We start from the raw sequence: 22,217 nt of genomic DNA, 5'->3' as shown, positions 1-22,217 counted from the left end.
CAATATCCCCCGCTGGCAACTATATCTAAGCTATAAGGCCATAACTGTGGTAAAATGTGACTGAATTGAATGAAATTGGAATATGCATATTACCGACATATAACAAATTATCCTGCCAAGTTTCGTGAAATTCCTCCAAAAATTGTGAGAGGAGTTGATTTCAGAAGCTGAGCACCCTTCCTGAGATGGACAGACATCGCCACGACATAATCCCCCTTCAGGCCTTTCAGCCAGCGAGGGATAAAACCAGGATTTTTTTCAATCTGTCAGTTTTCATGATTTTTTCAATCAGTTTTTATCCCCCGCTGGCGAAAAGGCCCAAAGGGGGATTATGTCGTGGTGATGTCCGTCTGTCCATCCTGAGAAGGGTACTCACCTTCTGAAATCAACTCCTCTCAAAATTTTTGGAGGAATTCCACAAAACTCGGCAGGATTCTTTGTTATATGTCGATAATATGCATATTGCAATTTTGTTCAATTCAGTCGCATTTTACCACAGTTATGGCCTTATAGCATAGATATAGTTGCCAGCGGGGGACTCTTGTTTTATTTTGTTCAGGGCAGCAGGGCGCAACGTTTCCTCACTAAGCGTCATTCTCTATTTCTTACCGTTCCGGATCTATAGGGTACAGTGACCAGATGTCCCGGTTTGTAACAGCTAGTGCAAATTACTGTGACTTTAGTCTCATCTTGGTCTAGTTTATTATTGAGTTAATAAATGGTCACTTGAATTGAACAGGATTTAATTCAGCCCTCAGTAAGATGAATCTAAAAAAATGTGTTTTATAAATGTAGGAAGTAGAGAATATAAAAATAGCTGGGTTATGTCTATAAAAGAAATCTGTACTCAGGAACTCTAAAAATTGAGAACGATCACTGGCTGAAATATACCATATAGACCATCCATGAAAAGTGATTCAATAAATAAGTGTGTACGGTATGTTTGTGAAATAAGTCATTGAGTAACTCCATTGCACTTGACAGGAAGGTCAGCAGTCAGAGCCCATAGTGAACCCTCACACCTTTGCACTTCTCCTGCATCGCTTTGATGAGTCGACCTCTTTCATTCGTGGCTCAGCTCCTCACACTGTCTTCTAGCCCTGATAATGTGGTAATTAAAGCACTGAGAGCTGTCATCACCACCAGAGCAAAGCAAGGATACACTTATAACCATCCCTACAAGCATTTCATATGATCAAATACTTATTATAAGTATTTGCAAAGGAGGTTGAAGGTTAAAAGCCAAGTGGGATCCAGGATCACCCTTTCTTCAGCGGATAATCTCATCTCGATACTATTGACTTGTATGCAAGATCTACTGCTGTAATCAGAAAAACTGGTGCTCATCCCAGTACTTATTCCCAATATGCTCTAACTGCGAACCTTAATAATCCCACTCTTCAGAAGAGGATGGGTTCCTTTTTTGAGTCTGGTCCTCTGAGGGTTTCTTCCTCATGGCTTCTCAGGGGGGTTTCACATCACTGTCACCTCTGGTTTATTCATTTAGGGATTTAAGACTACGTTCAGACTGCACCCTGAAACGACCCATATCCGAATTTTTTGCCCATATGCGACCTGTATCTGATTTATTATTGACAATCTGAATGACACAGATCCGATTTTTTTCACATGCGACCCAGGCCGCTTGGATATGTGGTCCTAATTCCGATGCACATCCGTTATTTTCACATGCGACTGCAGTCTGACCGGACAGGTCGCATTCATGCGACCTACACGTCATCAACAAGAGACAAACGTCACTATTCTGTGTTGGCTAATCCCGCCTCTTTGGTGGAAAACAACAACATTTGTACAGTTTTCAGAATTTAAATAGACTTTTATAGAATTGATCAAGCTAATGGTGGATTTGGTAGGGACCTGGATGTTGATCTGTTAGCCTGATTAAATAAAACAGTTTCTATAACTGATTTATAATTTAAACCATCCTGTATTACAAGATTATAAGATTGTTCTGGAAATTTCCAGTAATTTGACACCTTCGGTCTCATTAGTCTGCTGCCCACATTAATCAGATTATTGTGTGAGTTCCGCCGCCGCCACAAAAACCACATCGCCAGGTCTCGCCTCATCTCCATGCTTTACTTGCAAACTTGAAGAGTGCGCTTTTTTTTTTGTTTACGTATTACGTAGATGTGCTTATTACTGTACGTGTCAATTTGCGCATGCGGGACACTTTTGGGTCGTTTTCCGTTCATATTGGAGATCGCATACAAGTCTCATATAATTGGTAATGTGAACGGCCTAACAAAAAAATCGGATTTCACAACAAATCGGATATGGGTCGTTTCAGGTTGCAGCCTGAACGTAGTGTAAATGCACATCCACTACATCCAAATTTCTGTAAATCTGCTCTGTACCAATTTCGGCTGTTAAAATTGACATGAAAATAAACCTGATTTGGAATCCAGTGTTGTACTGAAGGGAAGTGATGCCTTCATTCAAACTGCCTTCAATGCTACTTGATATGAACTACCTAACCTTGCTGTACTACTGTACGTGTGTTCCTTATTTCAGCGTACACTATATGGCCAAAAGTTTGTGGACACAGGAATATCATAATCATATATGCTTGGTGAACATCCTATTTCAGATTTTTCCACTCCTCTCCACTCCTCTGGGAAGGCCTTCCACTAGATGTTGGAACGTGGCTGTGGGGATTTGTGCTCATTCATCCACAAAAGCTTTAGTGAGATCAGGCGCTGTTTTGGGTGAGGAGGTCTGGGGTGCAGTCCACTATGTTTTAGTTTATCCCAAAGGTATTCAGTGGTCAGGGCTCTTATCTGTGCAGGATACTCATGTTCTTCCACTCCAACATTGGCAAACCATGTCTTCATGGAGCTCTCTTTGTGTAAATGTTATCTGGAGCAGGTTTGGGCCTCTTATACCCCTTTTCCACCAAATCAGTTCCAGGGCTGGTTCGGGGCCAGTGCTGGTGCTGGTTCACAACTCGTTCAACTTGCGAGCCAGCTGAGAACCAGTTGCTTTTCCATAGCTCGCGGTGCTAAGGGAAGCCACGTCATTACGTCGCTGTATACGTCAGTTACGTCGTTGTATACGTCAGTTACGTCGCTACGTTTGCATAAACCTTGGCGCAAATATCGAAGCAAAAACAGCACGGAAGAAGCAGCAGCAGCAACAACAACAACAACAATAATAATGGATGACTTCGCGTTTGTACAACTGCTGCTTCTCGTCGCTTAAAAATGGCGATCTTTGGTGGTCTTGTTATTGTTGTTGGTCTTAACAACTCCGCCCCCCCGCTGACATAAGCGGTTCTTTCCTCTGGCCCAGCAGAGAGTTGGTGCTAGCCTGAAACCGGTTTTTCTGGCCCCAGAGCCAGTTCTTTGTCAGTGGAAACAGAAAACCCGGTTCCAAACTAAGCACTGGCCCCGAACCAGCCCTGGAACTGCTTTGGTGGAAAAGGGGCATTAGTTCCACTGAAGGGAAATTGTAATGCTACAGCATACAGAGACATCTTATACAATTGTGTGCTCCCAACTTTGTGGCAACAGTTTGAGGAAGAACCGCATATGAGTGTAATGGTCATGCATCCAGAAACTTTTGACCATCCAGTATACAATTCTTTAATAATTACAGATTTGGTCGATGCATTTGTGTCTACTATGAATAAGCCCCATTATCTACTGTTCCATGGTGCATGATGGGACAAACTGGCATAAACGTGTCTTCCAAATTGTACAACCGGGTTTAAATTTTTCCTCTACTACATGATCACACTTAAAAATTTTCTGCATTAGCCTTCAATTCTGCCATTTGACACTAGTGACAATAACCTCATGCTAACGCTCTGAGGGCGTTTGAAACTTTGAATCTTTTGTGTGAAGGGAGCTGTTGCCCTGCCCTATCGTGCTCGCGCTCTCTTTCAACCACACAATGATTTATTACCTGAAAAGAACGGAGAACTAATTAGTGGAGTAATTAATTATATAAATTTGCATATTTGCATTTGCAATTAGCGCAGCAGACTGATTAGTCTGAAACGCAGAGTCGGACTCATCAGATGCTGGTGTGTGTAGTGGACCGGAACATGCGGGATGCCAGCTGAGGCATTTTTTAGAGAGAAGGGGGAGGCAGGTGGAAAGTGTGTGTGAGGGAGTGTAAGGTGTGTGTGTTCATGAGCGTGAACGTGTCCGAGTGTATTATGGATAGGACTGCCCTTCAGACTAGAAAAGAATGTAATAGAAGAGAAGAGATCAAAGTGTGTAAAATAGTCATTAACACGGTTTGATAAGTGTACTGGATTTCACTATTTATGTCACATATTTATGTCACATATGACATAACCAGTGAAACCCAACACTGAATAAATACAAGATGAACGCCGTACACAATATATGTTTATCCTATGCATTTAGAGTTATATTTTACAGGCAGAAACATACTTTTCACCACCATATTGGGCAGATGGTGGTAGCTAAGCTACCGGTAAATAGGCCATCTCCTGAGGTAAAAGAAAGAAAGAAAGAAAGAAACTCAGCATTTTAAAACAGTTGCAGTAAACAACAATTAGGCTAATACATGAGAAGATTAGCTAGCTAAGTTAACGCTCAAGCTAAGTTTGCTAGCTAAGAATTTGTTTTGTTTCTTTTTTGTAGAAAAAAATAATAATAAGGTCAGGGTAAGATTAACTATAGCTATCTACTCCTTGTGAAAGAGGTTTTAGGGTATTTCCAGGGCAATGTAATGATATTTCGTGAGGTTAAACACACAAACAAACAAACAAACAAACAAAAAACCTCTTGCTAGCTAAGCTAACTAGGGGTTCTCCTGAGGTAAAAACAAGCATTTTATATGCTTATACAACATATTTAGAGTCACATCTTACAGAAGAGAACCCGTTTTCACTCTGAAGTTGTAAAATAAAATTATATTGTAGCCTATTTTTGTATTATATTGTATTATGTATTATAAAATTGCATTAGTTTACCTCAGAAGGCAGCTGAGTTAGCTTAGCTAGCAAAATTTGGGGGGGGGGGGGGGGGGGGGGGGGTTCTCCCCAAAATGTCAATAATTGCTCTGGAAAAGCCCTAAAGTTTGTTTTAAAGGGGTAATAAAGAGTAAAAAGTACAACTGACCTTAACCTGACTTCTCATTGTGATAGATAAAATAATAAAAAAAAAAAATCACCTAGTTACTTCACTAGTTAGCTGACCAGCTTTCTAATGCACTGGCCTAATCAATCCAATGCAACGTTCATTTGGTTTTAAATGTGATTTTGAGATGATCTTTTACTGAACACCCATTATTTTATATTAGCTACTTTCTTTTCAAGGATAGTCCACAGATCTATTAGTTTTTCATGACTAAAGGATATTAAGAAGAGACATAATCACATAATGTAGGCATGTGACAATAAAAATCAAAGTTATTAGATTAAGAATACTTCTACTACACTAGAAAACACAAGAAAAGACCTTTAAAATGATGCATGAACCAACTATCTATGACAAATATTAAGAAAGTTATGAATTTTTTAATTTCAAAAAATTGAGGGGATATTCAGGCCTTAATTACACACTAAAACAATAGAACTGTGACTGATATCAACAACTTCCACCTGTAAATCAACATAACTTGCTTAATTTTTGTCCTACTTTTTGTCCGTCCGCCGGCAGCACTTGGACACATTGGTTTTGCTAACGTTAGAAAACTATGTGCTAGTCTTTTGATTATGATGAAACTTGGCAGTAATCAAGAAAAATACTTAAGCTATCACTTCTATATGTTTAGAAAATACAACCTACTCATCATTGATGGTAGCAGAAGTCGAAAGATGAGGATCTACTTCATAAACAATTTTTTTTCCACTTCCTATTGTCACATCGCGAACATTCGAGAACCACGAGGTTACTGAGAATACTGACTACGTCATCAGTATTTGTGTATTGGGGAAATCCGCACGGGAATCAATAATGTAGAAAGCAAAGACCAAAATGCGACGCATGAGTAGCCACTGCAGGCCGCTAGCGGTAGGCAGAAACAATACAAGCGCTATGCAGGTCATTGTAGCGTAACTACATAATGATTGTGTGTTATTATCGTGTATTATTCTTTTATTATGCTATATGACATTAGTGTCTATCGTATAAACAGATATCAACTTGCTTTATTTAGTCAACTACTCATATTTTATGAAGTGTTATGCTCTTAACTATAACTGTATTTACTGTACATAGATGAGATATTTCATATGTTATAAAGGTGTGTATAATAGACCTCCTCGGCTCCATTGGAGTGCTGTGGTCACATGGTTTGAACCGGGCATTTGTATGGATTAACTGTATTCATGAACTACAAAGTCTGAACTACTATCGTATATAGCTCAAAATGGTACATTATTGCGCAGCTTATGGCTGCAATAACAATTCAACTGATAGTCATGTATCATTTCATTCTTTTCCGAGCAAATAAAAGACTTCAGGAGGTAAGAAACAAGATCAACTGTGAGCTACTGCTCACTTACGTACGTATACCCCTGCTCTCGCTTATATTGGAATGCAAGCAATCAAAGGAATAGGACACTTATTATGAGTGTTGACTTCAACAAATAATTAACCCTGAAACAAGTAAGTAAAGAGCAGTGTTCTCCCCAGGTATTTCAAATAGCAACCTGGTAAACTGTCATTTTAAAATAGCATTTTACTTCTTGAAATAGCGTCAAAATCCACCCAATGTTTCATAAATACATTCAGTCGGTAAACAGGAAGTCGATGTGCGACAGACCTGAAAATGGTATACACGGTATAGAACCCCAAGCTGAAGCTCGTCACCAAATATCAAGCAGTTGTGATTTGTAGTTGCTGAGAAAAGTGTTGTGAAAATTTTGTAAATCCACCCTATATGTTACGTAAATACATTCAGTCGGTAAACGGGAAGTCAATGTGCAACAGACCTGAAAACGGTATACACAGTATAGAACCCCAAGCTGAAATTCGGTACCAAGCACCAAGTGGCTATGATTTGTGGTTGCTGAGAAAAAAGGTGTTTTGGATGGACAGAGATATGGACGGACAGACAGAGGTAAAAAACCAGTATACCTCCCCTCCTTCGGAGCAGGGGTATAATAATTATTAAATTTACAAATGAATTTGCATTGTTTGGTAGCTGTGTGCACTGTAGCATTGAAACCTTCATCTTGATGAACCAGTTAAATCTGTACTTCTTTTAGATTTGGAATAAATATATATATATATACACACACACAGTGGGGCAAAAAAGTATTTAGTCAGTCACCAATTGTGCAAGTTCTCCCACTTAAAAAGATGAGAGAGGCCTGTAATTTTCATCATAGGTACACTTCAACTATGAGAGACAGAATGAGAAAAAAAAAATCCAGAAAATCACATTGTCTGATTTTTAAATAATTTATTTGCAAATTAGGGTGGAAAATAAGTATTTGGGCAATAACAAAAGTTCATCTGAATACTTTGTTATATACCCTTTGTTGGCAATGACAGAGGTCAAATGTTTTCTGTAAGTCTTCACAAGGTTTTCACACACTGTTGCTGGTATTTTGGCCCATTCCTCCATGCAGATCTCCTCTAGAGCAGTGATGTTTTGGGACTGTCGCTGGGCAACACGGACTTTCAACTCCCTCCAAAGATTTTCTATGGGGTTGAGATCTGGAGACTGGTTAGGCCACTCCAGGACCTTGAAATGCTTCTTACAAAGCCACTCCTTCGTTGCCCGGGCGGTGTGTTTGGGATCATTGTCATGCTGAAAGACCCAGCCACATTTCATCTTCAATGCCCTTGCTGATGGAAGGAGGTTTTCACTCAAAATCTCATGATACATGGCCCCATTCATTCCTTCCTTTACACGGATCAGTCGTCCTGGTCCCTTTGGAGAAAAACAGCCCCAAAGCATGATTTCCACCCCCATGCTTCACAGTAGGTATGGTGTTCTTTGGATGCAACTCAGCATTCTTTCTCCTCCAAACACGACAAGTTGAGTTTTTACCAAAAAGTTCTATTTTGGTTTCATCTGACCATATGACATTCTCCCATTCCTCTTCTGGATCATCCAAATGCTCTCTAGCAAACTTCAGACGGGCCTGAACATGTACTGGCTTAAGCAGGGGGACACGTCTGGCACTGCAGGATTTGAGTCCCTGGCGGTGTAGTGTGATCCTGATGGTAGCCTTTGTTACTTTGGTCCCAGCTCTCTGCAGGTCATTCACTAGGTCCCCCGTGTGGTTCTGGGATTTTTGCTCACCGTTCTTGTGATCATTTTGACCGCACGGGGTGAGATCTTGCATGGAGCCCCAGATCGAGGGAGATTATCAGTGGTCTTGTATGTCTTCCATTTTCTAATAATTGCTCCCACAGTTGATTTCTTCACACCAAGCTGCTTACCTATTGCAGATTCAGTCTTCCCAGCCTGGTGCAGGTCTACAATTTTGTTTCTGGTGTCCTTTGACAGCTCTTTGGTCTTGGCCATAGTGGAGTTTGGAGTGTGACTGTTTGAGGTTGTGGACAGGTGTCTTTTATACTGATAACAAGTTCAAACAGGTGCCATTAATACACGTAACAAGTGGAGGACAGAGGAGCCTCTTAAAGAAGAAGTTACAGGTCTGTGAGAGCCAGAAATCTTGCTTGTTTGTAGGTGACCAAATACTCATTTTACCGAGGAATTTACCAATTAATTCATTAAAAATCCTACAATGTGATTTCCTGGATTCTTTCCCCCCATTCTGTCTCTCATAGTTGAAGTGTACCTATGATGAAAATTACAGGCCTCTCTCATCTTTTTAAGTGGGAGAACTTGCACAATTGGTGGCTGACTAAATACTTTTTTGCCCCACTGTGTATATATATATATATATATATATATATATATATATATATATATTTTTTTTTTTTTTTTGTCCAAATTGTATCACTGGCCGCACTAGTAGAGCTATTAGCGACTGCCATTTTGGATTTGTGTTTATCCATTTCAGATCACATGATCTTGAGTCCCAGGAGGTCTATTGTTATGAATACTGAATTCAAAGAGGTAGTGAATCATTTTTTTACCCTACAGTTAAGGAAGCATCTTGAACAAGTAAATATTGAACTTTATTTGCACCCTTGTGATAAAATATAATCTATAAAATTTGGAATAAGTATAATTTATATATATGATAATTATCTATTAAAATGTGATGCATAACTTGGGTTAAAATACATATTCATAGCTCAAATAAATGTCTACTCACTCCATTTTACCAACTGCGTTTGAGATTTCCACACTGCTAATATCAACATTCTTTTCTTGTTTGATTCGCCTAGAACCTCTCAAACCTAACATTACTGATCTAAATGAGTTAAACGATAACTTTGCTCTTAGCCAGTATATTACTACACTATATTCCAGCTGTTTCTTCTCTCACAGCAGCTTGTATTTCCAGAAGTTTCCAAATGCAAAGATTTGAAAGGTTTGGGATTGTAGAATGACAATATATTTTGGTGGAGACTTTAAAGCATTTCTGTACGTCACTCTGGATAAGCATTTCTCGTAAATTCTGTCAAGTAAATGATGTTTCCATCAACAGAGTGGTAATCAAGTCATAGCACAATGTCGTTATGAACACAATGCACATTTGGTTTCCAGACAGCACACAATTACGTCAAGACCAGACTAACTTGTCAATACCAAGGACGACAATGTAAAAGCATGGCAAATTTTTACAAATCCAGTCATCCAGATTGTGGTGTAGTTTGTGTTTGGCCTGTTCTCAGACCTGATTCAACTCATCCCTTACTCTGAGCTGTGCTGAACTTCGGTCATACAGGACAACAGCTGGGTTCTGCTGATCGATATCACTTGTATCTAATCAGATAAAACAGTCATTGCGTCTCTATTAGTCTATAAATCCAATACAATGCACGAGCTGCATCTCGTCTCTCAGCGTGTGCGTGACTCTCCCCACACTGACAATCTCCTGATATGTGACTGATCACTTGTGACAAGTGACGAGCGCTGAGATTAGTAGGCTATTACCTCAATCGCTGTGGTTCTCTTGCGTGTGACAAAGACGGGTACTGAGCACATCATTTTGGGAGAGTCTGTACAGCTTTCTGTATAGAACCGAACACCTCATCAAAGAGGCTCAGAAGCTCAGAGTACATCCACAACAGCATGACAATGTTGGAATCTGCCTTGTTTTTTTTTTTTTTTTGACGGGAGGTAAATGAAAGCCTCACGGTGCCCATTAGCGGGTGCGCCAGATGATTGGTACAGGATGGAAGTCCCACGAGAGCGCACCACGTGACCAACTCCGCCGCGAGACGTCAGTGGCAGATGGCACGGGTACCCGCGCTGGCAGTTGGCACGGGTGTCACTTTTCTCACAGAGAGGGAGAGAGAGACAGAGAGTGAGAGGAGGGTGAAAACAAGATTAAAGGAATTCTAAGTGGCTCACAGCAGACGCATGGAAGGCGCATGGTGCTGAGACTGAGTGGAATTTTGGAACATGCGAGATACATGTTAAGCGAAAAATAAGGTAAGCAAATTTAAAAAGATTTATCTAATTATCGTAATGCATCAATATCTTTTTGTTGTATATGCAAATTCAGCACTACGGATTTTGCTGTCTAATGTAGATGCAATATCAGATACGGATAAGGACATGACCTTAGGTTCCTATTCAGGATGAATCTGAATTCCCGGTGCTGATCTAACTCTTATACCGTCAGAAGAAATGTAAGGTACTAAGGTACTGTAATGATGTATTTTAATTCCTGATGGCACAAATGATATAAAAGGAACTCCAGGAAATGAGTTTTAAGGCTAAACCGAATTCAATTTGCTCTGTGCAAGATACACAAGTACAAAAAGTGTTGCTCTGAAGAGACAATCATTAAAATTAAAAATAAAAATGCTCATATTTAGTGCCACTTTCATTTTGAACCACAAACTTGTACACCGTGTGTACGGTTATTTGGAGTGGGAATTATTATGTGCTTGAAAACCATCATCAAAAGGTTCCTTAGGGAACCAAACATTTCTTCATATTACTTTTAGTAAATAAATAAATAAATTTTTAAAAAAGTGGTACTTTTAGTAAAATGCCACCCTTATTTTTAACTTCTTACATTATACTGTGCGCTGTATTTTTTTCTGAAAATGTACCGAATTAACTCAGTATTATAATCGTTCTTAGTATTTTGGTCCTTCTGGACTTCTGAAAGGTTAATCCTGACTAAACTGAGGTTGTAATGAGGCCTTCATTTCAAAATTGCAAAATATCTGAAAGAAAAAAACCAAATTGTGATGATCTTTTTGTAGAAATTTGATTTCTGAACACTCTGTGCTTAATTTTAACAAACAAGCCCCTGGTTGGAGAGGTGCCATAAAGCCGGTATGGCTTTCCAAGGATTCCTGGTACACAGGAGTCCCAAGAAGGCACTAGGGAACAAATATTGTCCCTTCACACTGACAGTGTTTTCCATTAATTGTGTCCTTGTCTGCAGGGACAATGTTGACCGCGCCACCAGACGAGCCAGACGCGATGCGTGAGCCTCAGTTCGGAGCAAGCTTTCCACGTTCGAACATCCATGACAGCCTGAGACATGAGCAACAAGATCATCGCAGACAACGGTTTGAGAATTTAGATCTTCGTGACGAACGCTCAGACAGGGACGAAGAAGAGAGAGACGAAGACCAAGATGAAGAGCAGGACGAGAACGGTTTAAGCAAAAGACGCACTCCGAGAAGACGCCAATCAGGCGCGACGTGCTCGGACAGGGCCCGGTTGCGTCGCCAGGAGGCGAATGCACGTGAGCGCAGTCGAATGCACGGTCTGAACAGTGCGCTGGAGAGCTTGCGCAAGGTCGTGCCGTGCTACTCGAGTGCTCAGAAGCTGTCCAAGATAGAAACTCTGCGCCTGGCCAAGAACTACATCCGGGCCTTGTCGGAGACGCTCAGTGCTGGTACAAGGCCCGACCTTGTGGCGTTTGCACGAACCCTGTGCAAAGGTCTGTCTCAACCCACCACCAACTTGGTCGCGGGGTGCCTGCAGCTCAACGCGGGACGTTTCCTCGCCAGTCCCGGTGACGTCTCGCCTCCCTGTGATGCCCCCTACGCGTATGCAAGTGCAGAAACGAGTCGTGCAGACGCCTCCAAGCACTTCCGGCCTTTCTCCTACTGCAACATGTATGACTCCTATTACAACAGCGCGTCTCCGGACAGCCAGCTCAGCCCGCCCATCAACTACAACGGCGTGTTCTCGTTCCAGAAACCCGACGAGCAAACAGAGTGCGTCGCGAGCTGCCGGTACGGGGCGACATGCTGCGGGGCCCCAGCGCGCGCTTCCATCAGCCGGCCTTCCTCCTACACCGTGTCCCCTGACAGCCAGTTTCCAAACGAGGTGCGCATGCGCAATCAGCCCTTCCAAACCCAGGAACAATTAAACGCAGTGTACCATAATTAAACCGCAAACATCAAAGCAGTGAACCGCGACACGGAAACTAGTTCATTTCCCTTATAATGTGTCTTAATATATTTATTATTTATTATTATTTATTTATTTATTGCCTGATTGATTTTACTGCATAGTTTACTGTTTACCTCAGTGTACCTTATTTATTGCACTCGAATAAATGTCATATTGTTAAATGTCTCGCATTTATTTTTTTAAATTTATCTTTCTTTATTTACACCTTTTTTATTATGTTTTACTATTTAGGCTACAATTTATGACTTTTGTCAATAATTCTATTGCAAATTTCATCAAGGCTTTCCCCCCTTTTTTAAATGAGTGCTGCCTAAGAAATATTCTCCTATTATTATTATTATTATTATTATTATTATTATTATTATTATTCGTACCCTAACACTATTAATACTCCTGCTTATTTTTCTTCTTGTTGTTGTCTATTCATTAAGGAACTTTACATGCTGTACAAGGCGTGCATCGAAATTATTAATCAGCCCAGAATAACTCATGAAAAACGATTATTTTCAAGTTATTATTTTTTATCTCGTTGAAAATAAATAAATAAATAAATAAATAAATAAATGCCCAAGTCTGTTCGAATGAACTTATCCACAACAAAATGCACATGAGCAATAAAGGGAATTAAGAAGAAGAAGTAGAAGAAGAAGAACTATGCAAATAATAAGAATAAAGGAATGGTATTTATAAATGAAATGTAATCCGGTGTTTCAGAAACGCAATGTGTGTATTCACTGTGTTAAATGTTGTTCTTGTAGCTGAGCAGTGTAAATAAATCTCCAAGCTTTACACTTTAAATGACACCTTTTTTTTTAAATCTACAAAGCACACATTTCTGCTTCATGCGGTCTGTAAATATGACTGTGTCAGTCTGAATAAATAAAGGACAGGAATTATAATCCATATGTAACATTCTAACCATGAAGGAAAAATAATGTATTTAAAATCAGCATCAGAATAAATCTGGAATGTATTGCGATAATTTATGAAGCTCTACTGGATCTATTTATTTATTTATTTACAATAGCCGCATAAGTGTTTCTGCTTTGATCTGAGCAAAATCTGATACATTTTCATAATAATAATAATAATAATAATAATAATAATAATAATAATAAAAAGCAGACTACACTAATACATTTCAAATACTAATCTACATTTTTGTAGCTTTCTGAGACTTTAGTAGACTATTTAGTAGATATTGGGGGGGGGGAACAAACAAACATTGCGACTTTTTTCTATAAAGGATTATTATTAATACACGTTCATATAGGAATGTGTGCATAGGATTAATAGTATGTTTATTAAGAATATTTTAAATATAGCCTCAAGTATATGACATTTAACCTATACAGTGTAAGTGAAATGTTAGTATTCAACTGACAAAACATGAATAATCTCTGAGGAATACATAAATTAATAAATACATTTTAACAACCCCCCCCCCCCCCCCCCCCCCCTTTTTTTAGTTTGGTGTTTAACATCCAGCCACAAGCAAACCCATCTTCATCATCTTAGCTTATCATATCTTATTGCTTTCTTTCTTTCTTTCTTTCTTCTTGTTGTACAGTTGAATCGCATTTGAGATTGACACAGCAGAAAGATCAGAGTTTGCCCTTCTCCAAGAAACACCTCCAGGATATAAATAATTGAGTATAAGATCATTATCCAGACCTTTCCAGGCCAGATATGGTTTACATAATTAACAGCATTTGCAAGATATGTAGCCTATATATTTTTTTTTCAAACAATCTTAATTTATCTAATCTGATCTGATCTAATCTTATCTAAACAGCCTGCAAGGAATTCAGCAAGTTTACAAGTCAGGAAAGATGGTTAATAATAATAATAATAATAATAATAATAATAATAATAATAATAATAATAATGAAGGAAAGGGGCGTGGCTTACGGTTGCACCTTGTATTTACGACCTAATTCTTCGTGCTTTTAAAGAAATCTCCTTATATTTCAAGGGTCATATAAACCTGAAAATAAATGAATGAATGAATCTTCTGGAAAATGTTTTATCAAATGTTCTCATTTTCTCTGATCATTTTGACCCCCCCTTCATATCAACAAAAAGAAAGAAAAAAAGGGGGGGGGTGTAGAAGAGTCATTAAACCAGTTCAGTCATATCCCTTCATCATTCTAAACACCACCTCTTTTATTTCAGTCTTTTATTTCATGGTGTGAATGGTGAAATCACACACATTTCATGTGGGATTATATGAGTCGTATGGGATGTAAAGATGCATTTCAACATGTTATGTCTTTAAACGTGACAAACCAATCACATGTGAAATCACATGTAAAAACCAAATGAAATAAAATAAAATGTTTCACTATAGTGAAAAATAGGTTAATAAAACCTATTTAGTGTAAATGTCACAAATCATATAATCATATCTTCATGTGGCTTTTCTGGAAATATTTGATGCTGGTGTGAATGACAGAAAGGATAAATAATAATAGTAATCATTTTTTTTTAAATCCCATATTTAGGTCTAAATCACCAGTCTGTGTTATGACGCCTGTCTTTAACCATATGCTCATAGATAGCCAAGTATCTGTGTAGAGTACTATTTTAGGTTTCAGGAATTTTCTGCCTGAAAACTTGAAGTGGAATAAATCAGCCAATGTGTGGAAAACCGAAACTATTACGACTACAAAACCAAATGCTGTGCACATGCTGAAAAGCGACAGAACTTCTGCTATTCTGCAATGCAACTAGCACATTATCTTGCCTTCTTGAATTCTCCAGCTTGACACGACACGATGTTTTAATGCTCTTGTCATTTTAACATCCCAAAATGCTTGTGTTAAAGCAGGAAGACATGCTACTATATCTGCAGACTGGACTCTACCTTTGAGCACCTGATGTTAGATCAGTCGAGTGCACTAAAAGTTCAACTTTCAAGTTTTAATGAGAGCTCATAAGGACAGTCCAGGCGTGTGGTGCTTGCGAGATATGAAAGAGTTCGAGAACTGAATCAGTGATGTCTAATCCTCTAGTCTGGGCACAGTGCCATGAACAGGATGTGAAGACTTACTAGGTGTGCCCTGCCTGCTCAGTGTGTGTGTTCAGCAGGTGTGTCTCTGGAGTCCTGACTGAAGAGTGAAGAACCTGGAGGCCTTTCACACCACACTTCCCCTCTCTCACTCCCTCAGATCTGCATCACCGAGGCAGCGAGGCAGTGTGACAGCTGCACCCTTACCAGGAGGTGTCTCTATGTGTGTGTGTGTGTGTGTGTGTGTGTGTGTGTGTGGAGAGAGAGAGAGAGAGAGAGAGAGAGAGAGAGAGAGCCTAGAGAAATGGTTTGGCAGGCATACACAGGTCCTTTCCCACAGTTCATAGGTTAAGCATGGACTGTCTCTCTGTCTCGCTCATTAGATGAACAGAAACTGTATGAGAGCATATGGCTCACTTTAGCGTGGGAGTGTGTGTGTGTGTGCGTGTGCGTGGTGGTGCAAGAAGGAATCTATGTAATATAGGCAAAAATAAAGTATACTTTAACATCTATTATACCACAGCAATGTTGAATTCTCAATCAGGACTGAAACATATAACGTGCCTTTCTTGAATTAATTAAAATATATTTATTTTCATATGGTTTGCAGATGGCTGTAGTATACAGCAGTAAGTGCAATAAAACACTACAGGACATGCTGTTATTGGAAAATAATCAACTTCCTGGTGGTAACAGTAACTCTACTTTGTGGTAGGCCGGATTACACCATCCTGTTGTTGATTATTTCCCGATAACAGCGTGTCAGTGTTGCATTCTATATACACTTTATTAGGAACACCCCTACTGTACATCCACCTGCTGTTTTATTTTATGCAGTTCTTTAATCAGCCAATCGCTTGACAGATTACAGATACAAATCAAGAGCTTCAATTATTAATGTTCGCTTCATTCAAACATCAGAATGGGAAAAATTGTGATCTCAAAGTGTGAGTCTCTTTCACTGCGGCATGGGTGTTGGTGCTAACCAGATGGACTGGTTTGAGTATTTCAGAAACTGCTCCTGATCTCCTGGGGTTTTCACACACAACAGTTTATACAGAATGGTGCGAAAACAAAAAACATTGAGTGAGTGGGCGACAGTTCTGTGGGTGGAAAGTAAACAAATGCCTTGTTGAAAAGAGAGATCAGAGGAAGATGGGCAGAGTGGTTCGAGCTTTTTTTGCCAGGAAGGATATAGTAACTCATAGCAACTCTTTACAGCCGTGTTGAGCAGAAAAGCATCTCAGCATGCAACGGCAGAACAGAAGAACACATTGGGTTCCAGTCCTGCAGCCAAGAACAGGAATCTTAGAATCAAGAACACGTTCCTATTAAAGTGGCCGGTGAGTGTATATATGTATTAAATTAACTTATTTTCTTCGCGGTCCGGTTTCCATCAAATCCTGCGCTCTGATTGGCTGGCGAGCCGGTCCATATCCTACGGTATGGACCCCGGTTATGGACCCCAGTTATGGACCTCTGGCGACTCGCTCGTTCACAACAACAACAAACATAGTAGAATTTTTTTGTCAACACATCTTTTTTATGTAAGATTTGTTTATAAGATTATCAAAAATCTTATAAATTTTTGCCAGCATTTCTCAGGAGAATATCATTAATTTTACATCATGGATAGCGATAACGACAGTGTTCAGAGCGAAAGCGAGTTTTACTACCCTGAGGAAGAACAAATAAAAGAAAACATTTCAGGAGAAAGCTAAAAACCTCTAACTGTTGCTAACACCGAGCAAAAACATGGCTGAATCCTGAATGACTCAATTTTGTATAAATAGGGGACTACATAGGCGGCAAAATGTAGTTTTTTCCTGCCATGGAAGTGCACTTGTATACCGAGGAGGAAGCAATTTGCATTACAGCCGTGAATGAGGATTCAAAATGGCAGCTTGCTTCGGCTCGGTTTTCCCTTTCGGGCGCTCTCGTTTTCTGTTAGAATTTGGTAAAGAAAAAAACAGGGGCGATTCTAGCATCTGATCTTTGGGGGTGCTTAGCCCCCAGAGCTGACAGAGGCACCTGGCTTGAACAACAGTGTTTCCACGTTTATTCCGCATTTAGACAGACTGAACTAGACAAGAAGACTAGACTAGCAATTCTGCAATGTTTTAACAGAAGCTGACCCAATAAACTATGATATCTACACATTTACAACCACTGACACAAATATTTACGTTATATTTTTAGCAAGACCTACTACTGCATTTGTAATGTTGGAGCTATTCATTTTTGAACAGTGGTAATTGTTAATTAATGTGTTGTTGTGTATTGTGTAATAATAGTGTGTATTATTATGATTTTACATTAGTAAACGCTATGTTACATTAAATAAAATTGACTAACACACGGTGGTCTAGCACCGTAGCACTTGTACAGCTCTGCACAAAAGTATCTCGATATGGATGATAAATGTCGTTTTTATCATTCTGTTCATAGACCAGGGAACATCAATATTGCATTATGCATATTATTGTGTTGTGTTTAACAATTGTAACTCCAGTCCGTACCTTCACATCTCGCGCGGACAGGCAACCCAATCAGAGGGGACGCAAGGAGGAGAGGTATTTTACTGCTCATAGACTATCACGTAACAGGTGAATTCAAGAACACACACACACCCGCGCACACATTCATTGCGCAGTGCGCAAGGGCACTTATTTCTGAAAATTACGTCCAAAAGCAGTGTTTTTGAGGGTGCTGAGCTAGGGGGTGCTCAGCTCGTTTTGGGGGGTGCTTGAGCACCCCCAAAAATAGGCTAAACACGCCCCTGGAAAAAAATTAATATATTATTTACCAGCTTAAGGTCGGTCCGCATGGTGAAATACCGTGACCTCGGCCCAGAGGGCCTCGCTCAGTACTTTCAAGACCTCGGTCACGGTATTTCACAATACAGACCTCCCACCTGGTAAATAACATCTCTCTCATCTCATTATCTCTAGCCGCTTTATCCTGTTCTACAGGGTCGCAGGCAAGCTGGAGCCTATCCCAGCTGACTATGGGCGAAAGGCAGGGTACACCCTGGACAAGTCGCCAGGTCATCACAGGGCTGACACATAGACACAGACAACCATTCACACTCACACCTACGGTCAATTTAGAGTCACCAGTTAACCTAACCTGCATGTCTTTGGACTGTGGGGGAAACCAGAGCACCCGGAGGGAACCCACACGGAGAACATGCAAACTCCGCACAGAAAGGCCCTCGCCAGCCACGGGGCTCGAACCCGGACCTTCTTGCTGTGAGGCAACAGCGCTAACCACTACACCACTGTGCCGCCCTGGTAAAAAACATATATTTATTTGTGTGTTGAGATACAAACACCTCAAAGTTATTGAGTATTGTATTTGTACAGGATGAATATATCTTCAAAAGCACAATTTGAACATATGCAAGTTGGAAGGTTCAACTTCCCACTTCTGAAGTTGGATAAATTACAAGTATGTTATTTACGAGTGCTTTGTCGTCGGAGCGAAATGTCCTCCAGCATGTTGAAAAGTTGAAGATCATCCCAACTCCAGAACCTGGGTATGGGCAATTCCATGTAAATGTCAACCTCACCATGCAAAATTAAAGCAACATGTAATACATCAAAACCACTCCCAGAGATATCACCTAGGCCTGTATTTTACAGATGTGAATAAGTTGAACCAATTTGTAACCAACCTAATATGTCACTGTCAGTCTTTCTTTCTTATAATGTAAAACCCAAGCTAAAATCAACTTTGATCATGTACAATTCTATATTATTGCCACAAGCCACAGAAATGTATGCTAAAATCCACAAAACAGCAAAACAATAGCCATCCTAAATATTATTTAAGAACTTTGATAGTTTTAGCTGATATTTAGAGAGTTTTTCAAAGGGTTATGGGGGTTAAATTGCTGATTTTCTAAACATATGCCATATCTATTTCAGACGCGTCACATCCATAACGGAATTTCGTCACATCCATAACGCTGACTTTTCCTTCCGAAACTCTGCATGAAATACAAAATATTTTAAACAAAGATTTTTTAATATTCACCTTGGACCCCTCTATCAAGTGGATATCTCCATTTCGACATTAGGTTTACAATTTCACAGAGTTTGATAAAAATGTACAGTCACCCAAGAAAAGTGATACTTTTTCTGTCACATCCATAACGCATCTTTTATTGGCATTTTCTGGCATGCCCTAGATGTACTATGGGAATTGTTCTTGTTCTATCACTTCTCCAGTATGGTACAGCCTTAAAATATGCAACACCTGTTTAAATACTGGGAGACAATAAAACATGCACTGGGTCATTTGTTGCCATTTTGAGTTCAAGTGTCACATCCATAACGCTGGAATTGCTCGTATCACAATTATTTCTGAAGTTCCCACTCGAGATTACGAGTTGAGGGGGCGTTCGTGTGCAACTTGCAAGTCGGAAACTTGTATTTACCATCATTCAGCTCTGGGAAGCAGGACCTTTTGACTAGCACATGTAAATATAAATACAACTGTATTTACAACCACAATCATGCTGCATCAGAGCAAAGCACTTAGCAATGAGTTCAGAGGTTAGACCTAGCTTAGCCCCTGATGCCCTTGAAACATTGCAGTGGTCAAGAACATAGGCTTTACAGATTGCGTCCTCTGAGACAATTTATAATCAGCCATCAAGAAATACAATTGTGTCCAAAATCCAGCAGCTTTACAACACTTTTTTGAAAAAGCAAAAGAGGATACCTCCATGTCCCAAATTGCTAGCCTGCTAATCAAGTGCTAGCAAATTAGTTTGCATTTGTCACAACTACACGTGAGAAGTCTTTACGTATCTGAGTCTTGTTTTACACAGATATTTTCAGCAATTAATTTATTTCTAGCCAATTTTTTTTGAAGTGTCATGACAACCAGAAATTTGTTCATTATGAATACAAGCTAAGTTAAATAGCCATCTGGATAGCTGTTGGTAAATTACTTCACATTTGTCATGGTGAGACATGTGTAGGTTTTTGGTATCGGAGTCTTGTTTCACATTGACAAATTTTTCTGCAATTAATTTATTACTAGCCACATTTTTCTTTTTTAAATATCATGACAACCACATATTCATTCATGACTACATATGGCTGGTAGTAACTTTATTCTCACTTGTTATAGGTTGAAATGAGTGGGATTTCAGTGTTTAAGCTTTGATTTGCATTGTTTTATTGTTAGTGATTTTTAAAAATAATAATAATCAAAATCCAAAACAGCACAGTTATTAAGCTAAGGATTAGCTCAATAAACTACGCCAGTGAGCTAGCTGAATTAGCATGCGGGTTCCATCGCTTGTGCCTTTTTTTTTTTTTTTAAATATCATGATAGATTAGATGTAGAGGCATGTCAATCAAAAACCGAGCTCATATGTAATGCTTCACCAATCAGTTTATTTTTAGACAGACGCACTGAAAAATTATTTTAAATGAAAAAAGCCACCAGTGTTAGCAAATGACCCCAAAACAAATCTGTGCATATAATTGGAGTCAATCGTGCGAGACAAGAAGTTAACTATTTAAATATCAGTATAGATTCAGTTCAATCAAATACACAACATTAAGACTGTGTCTTATGAACTAATCTCAATTAATGTCACATAACTGGACAGTCTGATAAATGAATTCGATCCATAGTCTAAACCGTATCCAATGCCATCAGGGCAAACACTCCGTCTGAAACAAGAACAGATTCCCTCGGAGGCATCAGCTAAAATAAATAGGCTGTTAATATCAATCTGGGTGATTAAAAGTGAAAAATGTTCTGCCCTCATAATGGTGATTTAGTGCTTTTGAACCTCCTTCAGCTACATAATGGCACAAGGGAGAAAAAAAATGGGCAGTTTTCGTCACGTTGTCGGTGCTTCCCAAAATTTCCAGCTCTGCACAGGCCACAGATGGCCGGGACCAGGAAAATCTCCCCATTAAACTCCTAATAATGATTTCTCCTGTGGAATGGGGGTGAATGTAGAAAAGAGAGAGGGAGAGGGAGGGGAGGAGGAAGGGAAGCAAGGGGGGATTTGGTGTTTTAATTAGATGGCTTTAAGGAGCTGAAGAAGTGTGGAAGCAGTGCGTTGTGGGAGGGGAGGGTGCAGGTGACAGCCAGGAGATGACACAACATTAGCAGCCAGGAACTCATTTGCATGGCAGAGCGAGGTCAGGTTGGCATCGGGCCTGAGGACAGCAGAGAAACTTCCAGAGTCACAGCTCCAGGGCTTGGATGCACTCAGAAGGAGGGAGGAGGAGGGTGAATGCCTGAGACTAGAACTATGTTGTTTGTGTGCATATGATTTTCTGTTTACATGAAGCTGATATCTATGGAAACTAAGCAATATCTTCAAAATAGGAAGTGGTTTAGGTGAAAAATGAAAAATCACAAGATCAACTCCAATGCCTCATACAATCAAATCCAAAGCTTCATACTGTATACAGCTCCAAGATTACACACAATTAACTCCAAAGCTTCATGGTATCAACTTCAAAGCTTCACACAACCAACTCCAAAGCTTCAAAACAAATCTACTCCAGTGTTTCACACAATCAGCTCCAAAGCTTCACCCAAACAGCTCCAAAGCTTCATATATCGTACAACTCCAAAGCTCCACACAATCAACTCCAAAGCTTCATATACAGCTCCAAAGCTTTACCCAAACAGTGCCAAAGATTCACGCAATCAACTCCAAGGATTCACCCAAACAGCTCTGAAGCTT

General features: G+C 39.6%; 1 protein-coding gene across 1 annotated transcript; it reads left to right on the top strand.

Annotated features, from left to right (window-relative positions):
- Positions 1-11,502: 11,502 nt before the first annotated feature.
- neurod6b (neuronal differentiation 6b) lies at positions 11,503-12,456 on the top strand. The gene has a single exon (XM_060905464.1). It carries the CDS (start codon positions 11,503-11,505, stop codon positions 12,454-12,456), a length of 954 nt encoding a protein of 317 aa, XP_060761447.1.
- The last annotated feature ends 9,761 nt before the right edge of the window (positions 12,457-22,217 follow it).

The sequence above is a fragment of the Neoarius graeffei genome, chromosome 23 (assembly GCF_027579695.1).
Source record: "Neoarius graeffei isolate fNeoGra1 chromosome 23, fNeoGra1.pri, whole genome shotgun sequence".
In the NCBI taxonomy this organism is placed as follows: Eukaryota; Metazoa; Chordata; class Actinopteri; order Siluriformes; family Ariidae; genus Neoarius; species Neoarius graeffei.
Note: the sequence above shows the minus strand (reverse complement) of the source record. Positions and strands in the feature narration are given on the sequence as shown.

Coding starts and splice junctions, on each gene's coding strand:
- neurod6b (XM_060905464.1), top strand. CDS start 11,503: ATGTTGACCGCGCCACCAGACGAGCCAGACGCGATGCGTGAGCCTCAG.